Below are 22,377 nucleotides of genomic sequence, written 5' to 3' on the forward strand. Positions count from 1 at the left end.
ACTCAACCTCAATCCACCATTTTTTTCTGGGCCCCAATCCACTGGCACACCTTAGACTTTAAAGTATAAAGTCTGTTTCAAATATTTTTCTCCAAATATGCATTGCCTTCATTTTTCTGATGTATTTTTTGCACTGGTCTTAAGCATGCCAACCTGACATTTTTACTTCGCTGGAGGAAATGGTGATGGTTGTGCGAATTAAATAAGGTACAAAAGCTGGCAAAAAGTGTCTGACAGAACACATTGTTTTCAGATTGTAGCTTTCAGTGAAACACGGCTGTAATCCCGGCCTGGGAGATGGTTTAGAATTAATCCCTGCTAAAGAAGAAGTGAACCTAGAAAATGTCACCCCCTTCTTCACAAAGTTATTCTTTGTCAAGCCTCTGCAAATATACCTACCGTTTATTAAGCAAACAGTGAATTGAGATATCAAAGTTTTAAAGCTTCATTGTAATAGATGTTGATCTTGATTTCTGGACTAAGATTAACCCTCCTGTTCCCTGGTTATCACAATGTACAAATAAACTTTTTTTTTTAAAGAGTTTTCCTGAATAAGCCCCTGGGACCTGCCATTCTGTTTATAGTCAATATATTTAAAAAAGCCAAATTAAAATGAAAACATATTGGGGAACAGCTGTATATACAATCGTGAATTTGTGAAGGAAATCATTAAAGTAAATAACAGGTCTGCACTGAGAATTGGAATAAAATAGTTTTGGTCAGGGGGTTTAAATGTTTGGAGTCAGAGAGTGTTTACTGGGGTTTGTAAAACACTGACAGGCTTCAAGTCAGAATGTTTAGCATGATAGCCTTGATAAACTTGATCGTTTAGAACTTATTAACCAATTTTACCAATTCGTGGAGTGTATGTTTCCATCCACATTTTTTAAATATAATCTGGCTTAATAAACAAACACAATGGCACTTTATTTTTAGATTTTTTATGCAGTATATATATATTTTGACGATTATAAAACTGCTAATGACATCAGTAGTTTGATAATGCAGTCGTTGCATGTTAATTTATTCAGCGAAAGACAGATATGATACTGTACGTTTGCTCAAATTTAACTCTTTGAGAGATATATATAAAAATAATTGTACACAGGAACATGTTAATGAATATTTTAGTTCAAGATGGCTTTAGAAAATAGTTGTAGATTTATTTGTCTTTGAGGACATAGACAAAATAGTGAAGCCCAGGAGATTAGGAAGGCACAACAGACAAAAAGAAACCCTGGTTCCATATTTTTGCTACTATCTAGGATATTCACCCTTAGAGCCTCCTCCACAAGAAAGTCATGGGACAGTTAAACACAACATGACATGACTCTCAAAGGTAATAGTGCCCAAAACTACAACAATCAAGTAATCGCAAGAGGAACATAAGTCTTAACATAAGTAGACTTGTAGGTCCCAAATAAACAAGAGGACAGGAGAGGCAGTACTTACTGTGTAGTGTTGAAATAACAAGTCCAGTATGAACTGTGTGAGCAGTCATTTCTGTTACACGTTAAAAATACAACTGAGCTTCTTCCCCATTCAGGAAAAACAAGGAGATCCAAAAACAGATCTCCTCGACAACTATCATTAGTTGTCAGTAAGCTGCACATGATTTCAGAAGCTTTCAGAAGACATTTGTCATTTTTACACTCTGCTAATGGATAGCAGGGTAATATGCTTGACAACACAACAGTACAGCAAGGGAGAGGGTTTTACTCATTGTAATTCTTCGCAGTTTGAGCAAAGAATTTTATATATAAACACACGCATCCAGCACATCGAGATCATCTGGAAAGCCCTTATAATTCACAAAATGCATGCACCATTAATTTCTTGTCATCTGACCACGAATACATCAAGCACTTACCACAGAATGTGGATCTCAGGGCGCTCTCTTCTCAATTGAAAGGCAACATGCAGTCAATTTGCCATCCTCAGTCTTTGAGCTTCATTCATGTGGCCATATTCCGTCAGCACCAGTAATCTTGAAGCTTTGTTGTTTTAATTTGCCTAATTTAATTTTGGTGGCATCTTTATATGAAAAGGCTAGCATGTGCTGTATGATTTGAAGTCATTTGTTTATTCCAGTTAAAGCATGAAAAGTCAAGGCACATGGAACGTCAGTGACGCGCATCTGCTGGAATGGCAGTAAACACCGAAGGAGCTCAGTCTGTCATACAGTAACTGATGCAGATGCTGGGCAGATTTCTGCGGCTTCCTTCACATGCGTCTTAATTTAACATGCTCTGAATTACTCCTGGGGCTAGGCTGCCTGCAGAAGGCACCACTGGTGTGCTACACAGCCCTGCCATATTAAAATGAGCACCAACCAAAACCACAGTAATCCTATGCTGGCAGTACAGACATCAAGCATTTGCATGATGTTCTGCACTATGGTGTGTGAAGCCTGGACACCAGGCCGACATATACAGAACTACATTTGTGTTTGCTCTGTTTTGTGTTTCAGTATTTCAGTCTAATTCTAATATCTTCTGTAAATTGGACAAAGAATATAAAGGAAAAGTGTACATAATACTTTGGTGTTAACTCACCTGGCTGAGGAAACCCCCCTCACAGCCCCCCTCACTTGAGAGGAATGAACCAGGGAGGCAGCTCCAAGGGTGATGTTGTGGTGGGGAGAGGAGTGATAGAAAAAATGTGCACAGAGTTTTGGGCAGCCAGGCAATATTTATATGTAGGAGAGTACAATTGCAAGATTACTATTAAACCTCCTCCCAAATGTCTCTTAAATAACATGATTTTTAATGGGTTCCTGCATTTTTAAACTTCTGCAAAAAAACAGCTCTTTAAATATTAAAAGAGTAAAGCAGTTCAACAAATAATTTAAACAAAATAATCTGCTAATGGAAAATAAGTTATTCTAGCTCATTTTGTGAGCCACGTTCTGTGGTAAGTGTGTGATGTATTCGTGGTCAGATGACAAAAAAATAATGCTGCATTCATTTTGTGAATTATAAAAGGCTTTCCAGATGATCTGGATGTGCTGGATGCGTGTGTTTATATATACATTCTTAGCTCAAACTACAATGAGAAAACCCTCTCCCTTGTTGTACAGTACTTTAAAATATGGGGAGGAAAATTACTTAATTGACCTCATCATGTCAACATTCAAGGAGTCTTCTAGAAGATAAATATAAGATTCTTATATCAAATAAAAAGGTGAGAAAGGTGATGTCTTTTTCCAGGCCTTTAAAATACAAAACCTGTTCTAAGAAAGATATTTTTTACAAGATGCTTTTTCTAGTATCAGGTGATATTATCTGACACTGAAAGTGGCTAAATTAATAACAAATAAAATGTCATTACTATTCATATATATTATATTAAGTCTCATTTTCACAGTCAGGATTTTTATGTGATTGGTCTTTAGATCATCTTTTGGTCTGGTCTTTAGATCATAATTTAAATACAGAACTCTATTTGTCCAAAAGTACCCTTCATATCATGAAAATGTTTAATAATATTTAGTTTATATATAAAGCTCATATAATAGTATCTATGAGGATTATAACAAAACTACTCTTCATGTGAGTAAAAATTGATTTTCCCATCATGAATTCATTATTTTTCAGATGATTGAAACTTGTACATTTCAGATAAGCTATTCTATAATGATAGGGCATTACACTAGCATACAAGGTTCAAAGGAAATAGAAGGTCTAATTTCACATTAAATGGTAAAACAGAAGAAAAAAATTGCAAGCCTTCTTCTGTGGAGCTGTCTTCAGGTATGATAGCTCTTCTTCACACTTTCAGCATTAACCTCTGCTACTCCCTAAGATATTGCTTTGGCTTTTTTCAAAACAACAACCTTTGGAATATTAACAATAAATGTGGATTCTTAAATGGTTATGGCTTCAGTCTCCATGGTTTGTTTCTGCTTTTGTAGTCCTCTTTTCAAGCCAGACAGAACTAAACCCTTTGTAATTCCCCATCTTTGAAAATTCTGAAGGGTAGTTTAGATATTGGGGTCCTCAAATAAGACTCCCATATAGCCAGGGGTGTATAACCCCTTCTGTGCATTGAGCTTGAGAGAGAAGACAAGGGAAACAGATCTCTTCTGCTCTACAGAGACACCGGTTGATATTCCCTCCTGTAGGCAAACAGTTCCTAAATGTTTTTACTATCACATTTTCTTTGTAGTATTAATCCTTCTGAAGTAATTAAAAGAAGTTTTACTCTTTCCAGTTTGGTCCTCTGTTCTCTCTTATGGCCCTGGAAAAGAGAAATGTATCATAAAAGGGTAGAGTATAACTAAAATAATTACATTTCATTTTTGTCCCAAAACGTCTCTTATAAGGGTCAAACAATACAAGAGGAGGCCGTGGTTAAGGGCAGTACTGAAATGCAAGGCAAAAATGTTAAATCCCCCACTTTAAGATTGTAGGAAAATCCTGAAATCAAGCAGATTACTCTTCCACTACTGGCATTAGGAACTGCCTATAGACATGCACTGGAAGATTGAAAGTCAGTTAGCAAAAGGACTGCTTCAAGAAAACAAAATGAAACCGTGACAGTGACTTCACTCAGCATGCATCTTGAAAATATCTACATGCAATGTGCAAGGAGAGTATTGGTGAGTCATATACCTTGTGCAGGCTGGTAGGGTTACTCCTTGCGATCATGTAATCAAATTGTATCAGAGGCATTAAAGATTTCCTGAGACAGTTGCCTGAGAAAGAGGAGGAGTCTGGAGAACTTGCAACCCTACAACTTGGTTGGTCGTAAAGGTGTGCCTGAGAGGGTGGTTAAAGTCCTCGAGACCACAATGTGCTGCACTGGCCCCATGAGTCAGATTGATTAAGCCTAGCAGTTATTGTTGAATGAACTTTTGTCTTATGGGTCTGATCCTTGTGTTGGGATGTGAATTGGGCACTCTGAGGTGTTGAAATCTGGCACCAGGCTGATTTTGTATAAGAGGCCAGTGTGTAATAGTCAATATTGCTTCCTTGCTAAATCTCCTGGCTCGATGGAAGGGATTACGGCCGGGTTTCGAGTTTCAGTAGTGGATGTGACAGAATCAGTATTTCACACAGCACGTGCTCTCAGATGAGACTGCTATGGGTTTGTCACTCCACAGGACTGATGCTTGTGGGGGCAACACAGGGTGGGGGGTCAGAGGGACCTGAAAGGATGGCAGGTTAGACCAGATTGTACACACTGCATACGCCAGTCACCAAATTCCACTAACCTTGTGATATTTTTATATTAAAAAATAACATGGTGCACATACATATAATCAAGTTACAATGTCACCAGTACCATTCCATCCACTAACCAATTAGTAGAGCTGTAAATCTAGATAAAAGAAAACTCCATGACAAGAAAGGGTGCTAAATTTAATTTATTTTACCTCAAAGAGTACATTTGTAATCCGTTTACTTAGAAAGCATGTCTTGGTAAACCACTTCTGGCTCTCCCCGGCCCCTGTTCCTCACCACGACACTTCCGGGCCACGTCACCACATTGCTTCTGAGCTGCTTTATGACAGCAGATTACTTCCTAATGCACGTTCTGTTGCTGAAGGAAAACTCTGCACTCCATAATCCATCTTGGGTGAATGCAAGGAGGCAAGATTTGTTTGGGAGCAGCTTCTGTAAATTGTGGATTTTGGCTGGAGCCTTTATCCAAGCCATTTTATAAGGCTTGCATTACAAACGTACAGTGCTTTACAAATGCTTGATAAAAAAAAAATCAGACATGTCTTATGCGTGTTCAGTACAGGGGTTAGTTTCTGTATCGTTTACACAATACAGGAAACTGTGTACAAATACAAAAAATAAAGTGCAGGACAAATACAATACAATTGACATGGAAAAGGGCTGCAGTGCAGAGCAGTACAACAGTCTATAAGTACAAGATTGTTTTTAAACTAGAAATATTTTGCAACACTCACAAATCAAACTGCGGAGCCATAGGGGTTGGGGAATATTCCTGGACTCTCCGACTCTAACTGGTTTCAATCTGTGACTGGCCTGTTTGATGCTGCCTTGTGACTGAAACGATTTGTTAAGGTTCATTGTTAAAAACGTGATGGTTAGCGTTCTTCAGTGTGTCACATCCTTTGCTACATTTTTTTAAACAGACACTGACAAATATGAGGGAGTCATTCAGTTCTTCCACAGCACTTCTTCAGTTGTACAGTAATTCTTTGGGTTAGAAGTCAAATGACCTGTTTTCTCAGGTGTTCTTCATCTGTTTTGCTAATTGAAAAGAATCTGTAAGGGCTGTCCTTGAGAACTGGAGTTGCCCTTTTCTGCCATAAGTACACACGTTGTGCCTGAGCATCAGTATCATTGTAAGCAACCAGCCGTGGATGTGTTTGTGCCTGCTCCATCTTGTGTTTAGTGTTTCGCATCAGACCAGTCATGTCTCTATCAAAGCTGATGACTACTGCATTGCAAGGCTGTACTTACTATGTAAAACTTTATCTCAAAAGGTCATTGGTTTAAGAATTAAGTTCAAATATTAGTCCCATGGGAACTTATGGTGAAACAGTGGTTAGTAATGCTGGTGTTACAGTGCTGGAGCCCTGGGTGCAATTCTAAAGGTAATATATGTGTGGAGTTTGTTTGTTCTCCCTGTGTTTGCATGAGTTTTCATCAGGTGCTCCAGTTTCCTCCCACAGCCCGTGCTTGTCTGTGTTAATGTCTGTGTGTGCCCTTTGATGGACTAGCATCCCATCCAGGGTGTATCTTGCCTTGCCGGGATAGGCTCTGGCTTCCCTGCTTCCCTGTGGTTAGAAGATGGATGGATTATTTCTGTGTCAAGTCTGTAGATTTTAAAAATGACAGGGCCCTTACAGATACTGTAACACTCTCTGTCTCTTCTGCAGGTCTGGTGGAGATCTGCCTGATGCACCCGCTGGATGTGGTGAAAACCAGGTGAGTTTCTGTGCTTTGGAGCCACACTCTCTTGGTCCTGGGACACTTCTGAATCAGAAGCTGATTTCTCACCATTTGCAGTGTCAGAGCTTGCCACTTTTGGAATTCATCAAGTGCTTGAAAGATAAGAAGCGCCGAAGTTTTAGAGTCGAGTCATTGTGTTTGCCGTAATCAACAATGTCAGTCTTCCCTCGACATTCCTAAAGTGAAGGTCCTGGATGAGGGATCATAGCATCAGAATATTTTCACCCTGAGGTCTGTCTCCCTTCAAAGCCCAGCTCTGAGAATAAGCACTTTCCGATACACCGTCATACACACAGAACATATTTGCCTGATATTTTCTGTAACCTTACAATCATGCCTGTCTGTAAGAATACAGTACGTAGACTTCTGTATAGTTAATACACAGAGACGCAACATAAGGACATAGCTGTAGGTTTTACAGAACTTACAGTATTCAGTGTTCTGGATCAATAGACTTTACAAAACAGCAATGCAGCACTATGCTGGCCTGTTGGTGACGGTGACCTCAGGCCTGCTCAATGCTGGTTGTACAGTCAGCCATTCCACTGGCTCTATATGTCATCATATTCCATAGACTGGTAACATACACCCAAGAGGGAGACATGCCAGTGTGTTGCTGTGTGTTGCTGTGCTACAGTGTAAGCTGCGTATCATAAGAATACTAGAGTACCAAGTATCAAAGTTTCAAATGCTGAATTTGACAGACCCCCCCCCCGGCACAATGTCTTTCATATCAATACAGGTGGCTCCTGCAACAAAATTCACTTTAGAAAGATACAGAAGCTCTATGGCGGGATGCTCCAAATGTTAAAAAAATAAGATGAGGTTTTAAAATGGATACAGTTTTAAACTTTAATGTTATCGACAGAGTTTACTCCCTTTATCTATTAATTGCAGCAGGGTTGTGATGTCATGTTCCTTCTGTGTTGAATTTAGGAGGAAACAATATGTGTACTTAAGTATTCCTAATGATATCAAATATAAATCATAGCAGAGACTATAAAAAATGTCTGGTTTAGGTTCAGAGTTGGGGTTTAACATAATGTTTGGCTCAACATAAATAGTAATGTATCCCGTGTGTCTAAATTTGTCTAAAGAAAATTATAGAAGATTCTAAACTTCAGTAATGTTATTATTAATTATTTGCTTAAAATATTCCCTTATCCAGGGCTACTTTCAAATTCAGAAAGTAAAAAATACAAATGTCAAAATTAAGAAGCAGGTATTTCTTACAAGTACAAGGCTTGTGCATGTCCACCCAGCAGTTAGCTACATGTAGGTAAGAGCCATTCAGTACAGTAAAGAATGATGATCAGTTGAAGATAAATGTCCACTGATACTGTCTTGAGTGAAAGAGGATTTATCTTCTACAGATAAATCTGGAGGAGAAGGTAAAAGGTGGTCAGGGACTGAGCAGTTCTGATAAATAGTAATAAATGAAGATAATATTATGTACCCCCTATGAAGGTGTTCTACTAGCAAATTAAAACAACTTTTAAATAATGTTACCTATAAGAATTAGGCAAATACAATTAAGTAACATATCCTTGATTTTCTTGTTCATTGTCCAAGTACTGGCATAGTTTTGCCATCCATTCAGCCATCCATTTTATAACCTCTTCTTCAGGGCTGTGGGGGAGCATGAAGTTATGCTAGCAAGCAAGATAGGCCGCCAGCCCATCACATAGCACACAGGCAAAAACACACACACACGGACACACAAACTCACATCAGAGCCAGTTGAACCTACCAGTCTTTGGACTATGGGAGGAAACCAGAGCCCCCAGAGGAAATCCACAGGAACATGGGGTGACCACACAAACGCCACACAGATAGCACTTCAGGTCTAGCATTGAACCCAGGGCCGCCATGCTAAGCACTGTGCCACCATGCCACCCACCCTGCAACAGATGAAAGCAGTGTCTTTCGGGATAGCACCTTGCATTCAGTGCAAGAAGGGTGTTTCTCTCTGTTATGTCCTCACAGGGCCTAATCATTATGTGCCTGAAGTAGATTGCATTTCTCCATGAGCTGTGGGGGGACATCCGATGGGAAGCGCCCCCTAGCGCACATCCATGCTGCAAGGAATCCAAGCTGAAATCTTGAATTTGATTGTGCTTGACTGAGTTATAAGATCTGCTGGGAAATGAATGCTGAAGAACGAATTACAGAAACCCTCCTTAATGTTTTTTTTTCTTAAAAGCCCCAGCTAATTCTTCAAGGTGAATTAATAACATTGTCTGTATCTTACAGTTCTGTAGTCCTTGGCATTGAAGCTTATTCTTGATATTGAATCCATATGAGAGAGTCCCTGGAGGTGGAGAGGGGGCTTGTACTGTCTGATCCTCAACCTTCCTCAACTACATTTTCAGCTTTTTCCAATAAACCTTGTTAGAATTCCTGAAAATAACGGATAGCATTGTAGCTGTTCAGGTTGTATGGTCCATTGGTTTCTAACATAGACACTTACCTCTTCAAAAAGCACAGCAAGTACTGTTCATAGACATACTGTTAGGTTCAACCGGAATCCACAGCCGGATTCAATTCTTTCTAATACGTTTTATTGGTGTGTCTAATTTGTATTGGTGTAATGCAATCTACTTGTAAAATGCTCTGTTTTGATAGTGCATTATTAGCTCCCTATAAACCTCTTGCCAGTGCAAGTCTGCTCATGCTTTTCCCTCAGCATTACCCAAAGGAGGAATGATAGACTTAGTATGTTGATGACAACGCTGAGTGAGTTCAGAGACAGCAACCAATGCCAAGACAGCGAACAGCTAATCAGACATGAAGGCATGGTGCTGAGTGAAAAGCATAGCATTGCTCAGCTGTGCAATGTGTGGTTTTGGATTCATGGAAACGTTGATGCCTAATGTCTGAATAAATGTCCAGTAAAATCCATCATCCTTCATGAAAAGCGCTCGGAGTTGTATGTATTATGCTCATGTAAATTGTATTTGGTGGAGTTTGTAAACCAAAGTTTAAGAGCAAAGGGTTAACCCAACTGTAAAATATATAATTGGATGTACTGTATAAGTATATTGGCTTCAATATTGCTTTTGATCTACCGTTTCCGTCTTTAGCACTTTGCTTTCTCTCCGTTCACTCCATTATCTCCTTTTTAGCAACCTCTTGGCTCATTTGTCTTCGTGGATGTGAGGGTGTCTTTGGCGTCCTCCAGTCACCATGATATGCCTGTGTCTCAAACAGCTCACATACTGAACCGCTCATTACTTGGGTTAGCCCCAAGCTGTTAAACGCAAGGTATGCTGGAATATGCAGCATGTTGTGACAGAGAAGCATTTATAATAATAATAATAATAATAATTGCTTACACTTTTTTCTGGACACTCCACTCAAAGCGCATTACAGGTAATGGGGACTCCCCTCCACCACTACCAATGTGCAACCCCCACCTGGATGATGCGACGGCAGCCATAGTGCGCCAGAACGCTCACCACACATCAGCTATGAACACTCAGAACTGATCAGCTATCAGTGGGGAGGAGAGCAGAGTAATGAAGCCAATTCATAGATAGGGATTATCTGGAGGCCATGATTGGTAAGGGCCAATGGGAAATTTGGCCAGGACACTGGGGCAACACTCCTACTCTTTTGAGAAATGATTTTTAATGACCACAGAGAGTCAGGACCTGGGTTTTATGTCTCATCTGAAGGACGGCACCTGTTTTACAGTATAGTGTCCCCGTCACTTTAATGGGGCGTTAGGACCAACATGGACCGCAGGGTGAGCACCCCCTGTTGGCCCCACTAACACCTCTTCCACCAGCAACCTTAGTTTTTCCCAGGAGCTCCCATCCAGGTACTGACCAGGCTCACACCTGCTTAGCTTCAGTGGGTTGCCAGTTGTCAGTTGCAGGGTGATATGGGCGCTGGCGACCCTATTTAGCTTGATCACGGATATTATGGAGCTGCTGGTGCTCTGTGGCTCTTCCTTGTTGGAGCTGTGGTAGGCCTTGTGATTGGACTAGGTTCTGCCTTTGAGTATCCTGGGTTTGCTGAGGGATTGGAGGAGATTAGAAGTAGGTTATTCTGCAGAGTCTTTGCTGGCATGCCTGTCAGTGCATTCCCCTGATTTCCTGCAGAAAAGACAAAGAACGTTCTGGTCTTTTTCTGGGAATTTTGAAAAGACAGCAACACAAACAAAAAACAACATGAATTACATTGTTGTCCATTCTTATGAATGTTTTTATGTGGAAAAACAGCATTCTGTTTTTTGTTATAGATATTTTGACCATGAAAATGCTTTGCCTAGAAGTAATGCACTCAAATGTTAACATTCACAAATTAAACATATATTAGCTTCCTAAGTGAATTGTAGCTTAACTCAGGATTTTATTTTGTGGTGTATATCCAGCAATCTGTGTACCAAACTGTACCAAAACAGTAAAACTAGATGGAAAAAATATTCACTGCAGCTCCACATACTGTATATGATATCATCAGGTCCAGTTGGAATTGGGGTACAAAGAGAATAGTTTACTCCTCTTACTGTTAAAGTGCCAAAACTTCATTTGGAGTCACACTAAAGTACGATTGCTTGCCTGTTCTTTTATTTTAAGCTCTGTATCCTCAGTTCTGTTTGTTACTATACAGTGGATTTGTCTGTATAACAAGTTGTTTCTTACAGTACATGTACATGACCACAAAACAAAATGATCAGCATTTCTCTATTATTTTTCATGTGCCTTTAATGTGCAATGGCTTGAATCTCATTGTAGCTTGTGCAACATCTTGTTTTATTTTTCTTTGTTTGTGTGTCAAACAATTTTTGATATACCATCCATTTTGAGAAGTGCAGCCAGCCTTGTTGGAAGGTCTGCATATTCCTGGTATATTCCTGTGCACCTTGTATCCCCATATAGCTTTCCTTTTGATAGATCCACAATCAGTGGAGACATTTTTTTTTTACTTTACTCTTTCTCTTATGCCAAGAATAGAGCTGATTAAATGTGTTTCCCAAACAGATCCTATGTGGAGCAGTGTTCCTCTTCAGGAAAGGTGAAAGGAACTCTGATCAATTTGTGTAGAATTGGCTCCAGCTGTGAACATTTCCTTCCTTTAGCCAAACAGAAGTTGATCTGGGTTATGCTTTGTGTATCCATGCACTCGGGTCTTGTTACTCTCTTGGGTGTTTATCTCAAACACATTAATGCAAGACTGAGTGTGTGAGTCTCCTGTACGTCAGTGGAAGGTTTAGGGTATGAAGGTCATAGGTCTTCATGATTTGACTTAAATGGAATTGCTCATCCTTCAGTGGGTGTACGTGAGGGAGAGAGTATTTTAAGGACTTAGGAATTGTTATTTTACGGATTCATGTTTCTTCATGCGAGAAACACATAGCCATTTCAAATATTTTTATTATCATTCGTCACACATTTCAACAGAAAAAATGCTTGAATCACAAATACGGTAAAAGATACCTAAGTCGGCTCAAATTTATTTTTTCAAATAATTTAAAATATTTGAATATTTGAAAGCTGTTTTTTTTAAGATTGGCAGTGAGCAAAAACCTTTATTTCACCTCTTGTTCTTTATTCTGGAATCTTGTATAAGTGACTGCAGCCACCAAGTCGGTGTCTCGGAAGCTTTTGTGGAAGGAGTATAATTTATGTCTGTAAATATCTAGAATAACTGTTGTTCTCCTTAAGCCACCTGTGTGAGAAATGCAGGCAATGATAATTCCATCCACACTAAACCATGATATGGATGAAAAACATACCCCTTCTGGGAAAGCATTGCTCATCTTCAAAAGGAGCAGTTAACATTTTACTGCCATTCTTTTAAAATGTCATTAAATAGTCTTTGAATATGTGCAGTACAACGGCATTGGGATTAGTTCGGCTACCTAAATACTCTTGGGGACTGAGTTCAAATCTGACCATGGGGACCTTCTGTGTGGAGTTTGTATGTTCCCACACAAGGTCACATGCGTTGTCTCTAAATGTGTTTCCTTCCACCTCCCAAAGCTATGATGTTTGAATGAATTTGAGCTGCTGCTGAAACGGCAAGGGTGATAAGTCATAGGGTAATCTTGGAAAGTTCAATAATTAAACATTGAATGTCCATTTCTCAGGTGCCTTTTTTACAATTTCTGTTTTAGTATGCAGTTTTGAAAGTTTTTCTGTAATTGTGCAAATCCCTCTGAGTAGAACAACTAAAATCAAGCATACATCTGCTGAGAAAGGTCAGAACAGCAATTTCTTCCATGGTCCAGTGAGGATCCTTCTGCCCACACACTGAGAGCTGTTTCTGTATTGGCTAGTCACTTGAACAGCTGATTAGTCCCCCTTCCCTCTCATCAGATTTCGTTTCGATTTCTTTCAGCACTCCAACTATGTTATGCAATTATATTTATCCCCCAAACCCACTTACTGCAGCCGTCAGTGAAACTGGTACGTGTGCAGTAGCCTGCCTTTGAAAATGGGCACAGCAATGGTATGCTAAAGCATTGCAATTTCTGTCTTTAATTTGCAAAAGTACATAAGTGTCAGTAATAACTATTCGTAGTTTTAGTGTTTTATAAAACTTTTATTTCTTTATAGATTTTAGATTAGGGTGTAAGTTTTTACTTGAGTTGAGAAAAAGTATGAAATGACCTAGAATCTACCTGCTTTCTCCACCTGAAATCAAATAACGCAAAAGAAATGGAAAACAAAAAATGCTTTCTGTAAATAAGCGAGCAGCACAGTCAGAAGGATACCAGCCTTCTTCAGAACCATGTTTTGGGTGCAGATTGAGGGGGAGGGGAGTGGAACGCCAGTTCACAGGCCACACACACTGACACATACAGAGACAATTTAGAAACACCAGGGAACCTACTCACTCTCAGGGGAACATGCAAACTCCACACAGAACTCCACACAGAAGATGTGCTGGTCTGAAATTGAGCCCAGGACTCAAACATGGAAGTAATACTAACTGTCATAACTCCATGCTGTCCGTGTATCTTTTTAAATAATGTTAAAAGCTTAGATGGATTAGGCCATATAACTATATGATGAAGAAGAGTGTTTGTAGACTCTGCTTTCACTCAAGCATTCTGTGCGCTGTATTGTGTTTCAGTGGAATTCCTGTCCCTCATTTGTCATAAACCTCTGACCACATGGCTAAAGATCGTTGTGACAACAGCAGATTAGCAAAAGAAAACAAATAGTAGTTATTTTTATATTCTCATTCCATCCTGCGATACAGAGGTGTGAGGTCATTTTCCTAACTAATATAAAACCTTTAGCTTCTCCAGTTTGTCCTTCTGGTTTTTCAGTAAGAAAAACAGCTGTGGAAGTTTCACTGTCATAATCCAAAACAGGGGGAATAATGTTAAAGGGAACAGCTTTTAGACAGACAATTAAAACAAAGCAGTCATTAACAGAGTGGAACTGTAGGCTTCTCCACATTTTGAACCAGATTATTCATAGATTCATAGATTCCCATGGATCCATTATGGGAAAACTGCTAATGCCAGGAAAGCCACAGCAAAATGGAGCTCATCCTGGAAGCACAGGGAGGAATGTGGGAATATAACTTGGATGGGGCACCAGTCCCTCGCAGATCACACGAACATCAAATCATAAAAGCAAGCAAACACCATGTCTGTGGAATCAAATTCCATACAGAAAGTCCCTCAGCCACTGTGCTTCTCCATTTGTGTATTGGCTTTAGAAAAAAAGACTTGGAGACAAAGAATCCTGTTTTTATGGTTATATTCTTCTTTTTACGGGGCTGTTTACTTAACAACATTTGCATTGGCAGCTTAATATCTCAATTGTTGTGGTCTTTTTGTGAGTGATCTTAATGATTTTCTGTGGCATTTTCTGTCAGTGTTATTCTATTGTGTTAATAACTCTTCCAACAAAAGCAATTTGAGAAAAGATTTAATGGGAAGCAAATGGAAGAGGACATATTTCAGCATTGAACAGGGCTTCACAGACAGGCTTTAGAAGGTTTTGTGTCATGAGCTTGCTTCCCATACCAAACAGCAACTAAATATAATCTATATACAGTATACCTGCCAGGGTCTATAAAAGATCTCTGCACAAAGTAAATTACTATACTATTATTATTCCTTCCAGTGTTCTGCAACAACTGGCAGCAGTATTGAACATCATCTGTCTATAGGATTTGTTATGTCTAAAAAAGATCCTAAAATGATTTAAAGTACCTACCCAGAACACTTGTAATTAGCTGGGAAAAGTCAAATATAAAATCTAAGATGGAACAAGCTTGGTGATTGCACATGGTGTATATAATCGGAAAAAAAATAAATTTCTACATTTCTGTCAGCTTCGCAAGAACGTAAGGTTCTTTGGAATCTCAATTCTGTCTCCTCAGTGTTGCCACAAAACTCTGTATCTGTTATGTAACTGTTTCTTTTTCCAAATCAAACCAGTCTTGCCACTTCGAGTCTGAGAACTTTGGTCCGTCTGCTCGGCTTGTGCAAACGCCGGATGTGTCTCCGCTGGCGCTGTGGAACAAAAATGATAAAAAACTTTACACCCCACCCATACGGTGTGCAGTAAACAGATCATGGCCCAGTACTAAAGCTTTATGATCTCTGGCAGGCCACTAGGGGACCACGGGCACGACTCAGGATTGACCTCCTCCATAAATCCTGGATATGTCAATAAATTTTGCTGGTTGTCTGTCATTTACGGCAGCAGTTTCTTGGTAAATAAACTTCTTGGCGTGCCTTTTAAAGTCAGCAAGCAGCTCTTTGAAAGCGACCGCTAAGAAAAAAAGGAAGAAGCAGGATGCTGGGGATATACATGAGTAGATATCATATACCCATATATGTAAGTGGGATTTATGACCTGGCTCTGAAGGTATACATTTATTACAGGTGAAGTCCATTCGGTTTGCACAGTGAGGGCAGTATAAGATCACAACCCCTAAATCTGAATCTCACCACATATCTGGGGGGTTAAAAGTACACTTTCTGTTTTCTTTGTAATACTCCCTTAATGCGAGGCAGCCTTATTGTTTTGTTTTTTAAGGTTAAATTATTCAATTTGACACTGTGCAATTGCCCACAACAGGGCAACTTGGTAATGTGGTCACGCGGTGCTCCCCGTATACACTCATAAATTAGTGAACTTGTGAAACAAAATATGCATCCACTCATAAGCATTAAATCTAGAGCAAAATTCATTTCCCTTCATTATACAAAGTTAAAACATGAAGTTTTAATTTAATGTGATTTTCTTCTGACACAGTGAAGCTAGACTATTGGTTTTCCAATAATATGAAATTCTAAATGTGCTTTAAATACCTTTAAATACCTTTTGGTTTGAGTGCCTAGAACACAGAGGAATAGCCCATGTGAAGATACACACAAGAACAGTGAGGGACAAGAAAGCAGTTACCATTTCTTCACTGTCCTTGTAAATCTAGTATAATGTTCAGCAGCATTATAAAATGTGCTTGAAGGGCCAGCCCACTACAGTGTTTATTAACCGCAACCACCATAGTCTTTCTTTACACCTTAAATAGCTGCCTGTTTCTAGGTGCAGAACAAGCTACAAGTTCTGAAAGGTCAGAAGGCAGTACTTTAGATTCAGCATAATGAATTAAGCATTACCGTATTTCCCTTACAGTAGTACAGGGGTCTGTTCTTAATTCAGTCAAATATCAGGAGTCCATATTAAAAACATGCGTACCTGTATGGTAAAATATGATTCACCGGCTCCTTTGCAACCCAGAGTGTTGAATAAGTATGAATTCAGAAAGTGATGTATTTACAAAGTCCCTTTTCTGAAAAAAATATTTCAACCGTTATCTAACTCCATTACTTAGTTTTGTCAAAACCTAAGCAGAAAGCTGTCGTAGCTGCAGACACCGAATGTTACAAGAACTAATTGGAAACGCACTGGATGGAGCTGATGTCTAGCGTGGAAATGTTTGGAGGCTGGTGTATGGGTCTGATAGGAGAACTCAATGGATGTATATTCAGCAAAGGCTCTTATAACAGCTATGCACTGTAAATGTCCTGGACTAAGGTAGACTCCCACAAAAGTGAGAGAATTTCAGCAGCATCTGAACCTTTTTTATGAAGGGCAGCCATCAAAGTATTGTAACATTTGCTACTTTTGTCAATTAGAACTCTCCTTGTCTGGAAGAAGAGAAAGGAATTTATCTCAAAAGGTCAACGCTGCTCTCCTCCATTGTGGTAAATTGAAGAAATACCAAACTGCTGGCAGCCATCTCACGTTTTTTTTTTGTTTTATTCTGTTTTTCAGATTTGTTTTTACTGCAGCTTGGGTTGTTTACTTCATTTTGCAGTCTTGACCTTTTTACATGAATGTAGGATTTTTTTTTAAAAGGTAACTAATCTCAACCAGGCTTGTATTACAAATAAAAAGACTTTTGGGTTATTATAGTTAGATATGTTTAAATGATGTGATGTGAATTTCAAGTGACTATTAAAGATGTATCAACATTCTGTGCACTAGTCTAAAAATGGACAATAAGACAATAGGTTGCTTGACTTCTATGTTTTTGAAATGTGTATTACATTTTCAAAGTAAAACTTTCGGATTTTCTCTGGTTGTGTATGTCAAGATATCACATCTTATTATCCCTGACAATTTGAGAAAATGTTGTATTGTCTTTTTCACTAAAGTCATGGAAAAAGATCTTGTTTTCCAAAGATATCCAATTTTAACATGACAATTTGTAAGGCAGTCTAGAAAACCAAGGAGTGGCAAACTGCACAATTAACCAAGTTAACCACATGTTTTCTCAAGTTCTTCCAAAAACAAATGTGCTCGTATGGAAATGGACAATTTTATTTTTCCACTGCAGCTAGTTATTGTTTTGTTTGTCTTTGAAACATGACTTGTATAAACAGAAACTGATTTTATTCACAAACATAAAACTACAAGCTTAGCTTTGCATCCTTGGGCTTATGGTAAACAAACAATTCTCCCACAATTTCCTCTGTCACCTGCTCTGTAGCTTCCCCATCTTTTTATTATGCACTTTTTCAAAGAATATTATTTTTACAGGTGAAAAGACCAAAGTATTTCATGCAAATCACTAGTGTACTGTTACTGTGGCTCCTGTTGAATTAATGCTCAACTCTGCCATTTTTTGTGATTTTTGCAGACAATGACATTGGTGGTTGGTGCACAAATATCAAATACTTATCATTGATCTTAAAGAATGTCTCTATAATCATTCAAGTGAAGGCTTCACAGCTGGAAGAAAAGCCCTGTAGCTAACAGGAACCCAGTAATCAAGTGAGTGATTATGAGATATTAGCTAGCTTGCAGAAGTGGGGAAGATTTATTAAACGTTTACCCCTCTAGAGAGGAATTAAGGGGAATCATCAGAGCAGTCTTTCCCTTAATGGAACTTTAGTGAAAACATTTTTTAACTTATAAAAAAAAAAGTTTTGCCTTGTTATCAAATATGGGGGATCGGAAACACTAAAGCTCAGGATGTGCACAGGAAGTAGCATTTGTGTTGTTTATAGTGCTTGTAGGATATCAATAATTACGTTTCAACAAATGGAAACAGCTAAGAGACTAAAATGAAAAAAAAAAGTTTGTGTGTTTGACAGTTATTGTTGGTGTGGACATTTTTTGGGCTTAAACTGGCTGCCTTGTATTATTATTGAAGGTCCCCTTGGAATCAAAGAATGACTGACTTTCTATCACCTCTGTAATGTACAAGGTCTTTAACTGCATTATAGTGTGCCCAAGCAAAAACAAGCTCCAATTAGGTAGCTTTTTCTCGTCCTGCATTGAGACCAGACTTATGCCCGTCCCCCGTCCCCCCCACAATGCTACCACCAGAATCCATTAAGCCTAGTTAGTGGACAGAGGCAGGAATGCGGCTGTCTGTCACATGTGCTCTGGGCCCTGGACTTCCACAGAGACACCAGGGATGGAGTTACAGCTTTTCATTAACCTGGAAACCACCTAGTTACATGGTTCACAGGCTGGTTGCAGCTCACTTGGAGGTAACAAAGGGTGTCGGGCCAAGCTTGCAGCAGGGGGCTCAGTCCTCCAGGGCTACCATCTGAGTCTGATCAGGTCAACTGTTTTAACTCCTGCCTCATTAGGGGAAATAAAAAGGAGATTATGGTTTATGTAGGGATCGTATTACAGAGGATTGGCATCCCCTGGCTAGACACTGATGGCTTATTTCTAGCCTTTACATGATACTTTGCAGCTTCCTTCATCCCACTTATGTCTCCTTTCTTTTCTTAAAAAGTGAAAGTTTTTCCTTTCTTTTTTTTTTCTTCCCGTAACTGGAGGTTTTAATTGGATCACGGTGGGTCCTGGTAGATCTTTTTTCTCATTACTTGGCTTGCAGAAATTGAGATGCTGTTCTGCTTGGTGTTAGGTTTGTGCAAGTAGCTGTCATGCTGTTTACTTATGTGAGTTCATAAACAATGTAGTTTCTTTGATCTAAACTTGTTTTCTTCTAAGTGGGATTTTAAACTAGTCTTTCACCTCTAAGGGCCGAGTTCAAAACTGAATTAGGAAACAAGAAAATTGATTATTATGGTCCCAGTTTAGCACCTGGGAAAAACTCCAAAAACACTTTCACTTTTGCTAGTTTTTCCTGCAACCAGATTTGTAGATCATCACATGGTAATTCTTCCAACCTTTGTTCCTGATTGAGCTAATTATCTGTTTACTTTTATTTAGCCAGGTGATTTTGCAAAGAAATTTACAAAATTTTGTGAAGAATTCAGTCTCTTTCTGCAAAAGGGAACTGCTCAAATCATAATAACAGCAACATTAATCTCGAATGCTACCAATAAACAGATCAATTTTAGCGCACACTAAATGGCAGCAAGTGAGAGTAACACATGCCAGGGAGATGAAAGGCACATTACAAGGAGGCCAGATACAGATTTGCCCTACTTGATATAAGTCCTTTACATTTGGAAAAACATGCAATTGTTTCTTTGCAATTTAGCAAGAGATATAAAATAACTGAGGAGCCTTAGGAGACCTAGGAGTGAATTAATAATAGGAAGATATGTTATCTTTTTCAATACATAAAGTTGGTTCTATGATACATATAAATAAGGGAGTCAAAATACATGCAATATTGCAGTGAGTGATGAGTAAGTAGAGTATATATGGTCAGCAAAGTTTAAAGGAATGTCAGAAATTTCAACCTGTTCTAATTAATGAAAAGATAAAGCTGAATAAATAATAAATTGAATAAATTATTCAGAATGTATTCACTTTTACTGATCTTACTGTAATAACTCTTTGCAGCCTTTTAAAATCAGATTCTCGGTGTCATTTATGACGGTAAGAATCAATATAATATTGCTGTACCTCTGTCTCAAATGTTCATTTAGCACAAACCCAGTAATCATTCACAAACAAGAATACATTCCTACAAGATACACCTCCCCAGTGACCATTAGGGTGTTATCAGGGGCACAGCACATCTTTTAAGAGCTTTACAAGTTGAGTGGGTTTGGGACCAGATGACCATATGTGCCAGTCCGTCCAAAGGATTCTTCTGTGTTGGCTTATGATGACTGTTTGTCTGGGTCCAACAGCTTCTGCAAGGAGTTGAAGAAGCATGCTCTCTGTTTCTGAGAGAGCTGTTGCATTCTGTATGGCTGACAAGGGGATCAGTGTGCCTTTCCCTGGTGACTCCCCCATATTTGTTCCTCAATCTTAAGTGTCTTTGAGAGAATGCAACTCAGAACCGAACACGTGCTGTGTGTCTGTTAAAGCAGTGTGGGTGGCTTTTTTCTGCTGCCCCATGGTCTATAGACAGCACAACACTCCCTGCATCACTGGCTATAAAGGGGGACAGGTGAATAATAATAATAATAATAATAATAATAATAATAATAATAATAATAATAATGATAATTGCTTACACTTATATAGCGCTTTTCTGGACACTCCACTCAAAGCGCTTTACAGGTAATGGGGACTCCCCCCCAACACCACCAATGTGCAGCATCCACCTGGATGATGCGACGGAAGCCATAGTGCGCCAGAAAGCTCACAACACATCAGCTATCAGTGGGGAGGAGAGCAGAGTAATGAAGCCAATTTGTTTTAAAAAACATTTATAGATGACATGTGGCAGAGATTCTGCATTATAAGAACTGATACTGAACTGAAATAATTGCAAGAATTCTGCATTAGGGTTTAGCTGACACTAATGTCATGGATTAAAGGAGATTTCAGTGCTTGTATTATGCTGAGCTAAACTGATGATATTCTTATATACAATTTTTATTACCTGTCAGACTGACCTTCATCGAAGGATTGAACAGGAATTTCCGCATTGCAACCCTCTTTAGATTTTCAGTGTTTTTATGAGCTGTAGTGTTATCAAATTCCAAAAAAGCTGGGGAAAGACAGCAACATTTTATTGTTGTACTGCAGTTGTTGACTATGTTATATTCTAAAGTACAGACTCGGCATTCTCCCTTACCATGCAAATATGCTTAAACTGTTTTTTTCAAACAGTCAATGACCCAAGACATGTAAATAAAAATATCAAATAAATTTAAATCAGGAGAGGTTAAGTCTCTGCAGATTAGGTTTTATTTAATTTCAGTGTGCAGCAGAGCTTGTGCATGAAAAACATACTGATTAATCTGCAAAGGAACAGGAAAGGTTTATTCCATTCTGAAAGGAAAAGAAAAGCACAACATTTCAACTATGGTGTCTTCTTCAGGTTTGAGGGAGAGGGGGAAAGTAGCAGCATAAATAAAGCATAGGATACAGAACAATCTGCACTCTGTGTTAAGGGCATTTAGAAATTAGTGTCTCAAGTAGGAGATTGTAAATGGCGCACCAGGTCACGTTGATTTCGCTGAGAAACGACTATTGTTTAAACCAGCTGATGATTAAAAAAATCTGGTGCTGCCATAAGGTAACTATGAGAACATGAGCTCTATTTGATCACAGCAAACATGAAAGTAGGTAATTCTGTCTGAAAGCGATCTTTTGGAAAATCACTTTGATGAAGGCTTGACTTTGATTGATGACATCCTCACTGTACACTGGGAGAGACAATCGGGACAACTTCATCTTCTCACTTCACTTGCGCACATTCCTGTTACCCCCAGGTGTGCCCTGTAATTTCCAAGGAAAGCTTATGAAAAGAAACAGCAGGACAGATGAAATACAAGACAATTTGTGCTTTTTGCTATGTTTTTTGCCACAATATCTCAGGGTTTTCTATTCAACCTTTCATACCTGTTTTGTTGCTTACTTGACGACTAGACTGTACTTTTTGCTTGCTTCCTTTTAAACACTGCATGACCTTTTCTCATTCTGAGTTTTGCCAAATAAAATACTTTTCATATTATGCGGTACTGTACTAAAAGGCCCATTTGTTTCACTTTAGCTATTAAGCCCTTATGAGTTAAAGACGTTTTGTTCTTGACTTGGATTAGAGCGGAACAGGCTGTGTATTTGTTGCA

General features: G+C 38.9%; 1 protein-coding gene across 1 annotated transcript in view; it reads left to right on the plus strand.

The window, feature by feature from the left end:
- slc25a21 (solute carrier family 25 member 21) overlaps positions 1-22,377 on the plus strand; it is a 200,066-nt gene that overhangs the window by 116,084 nt on the left and 61,605 nt on the right. Inside the window, exon 3 of the mRNA XM_088648789.1 lies at positions 6,860-6,908. Within this exon, the coding sequence (XP_088504915.1) occupies positions 6,860-6,908 (49 nt within the window). The remainder of the gene's footprint in view (positions 1-6,859; positions 6,909-22,377) is intronic.

Source organism: Lepisosteus platostomus, chromosome 10 (assembly GCF_059453375.1).
Source record: "Lepisosteus platostomus isolate fLepPlt1 chromosome 10, fLepPlt1.hap1, whole genome shotgun sequence".
Classification (NCBI taxonomy): Eukaryota; Metazoa; Chordata; class Actinopteri; order Semionotiformes; family Lepisosteidae; genus Lepisosteus; species Lepisosteus platostomus.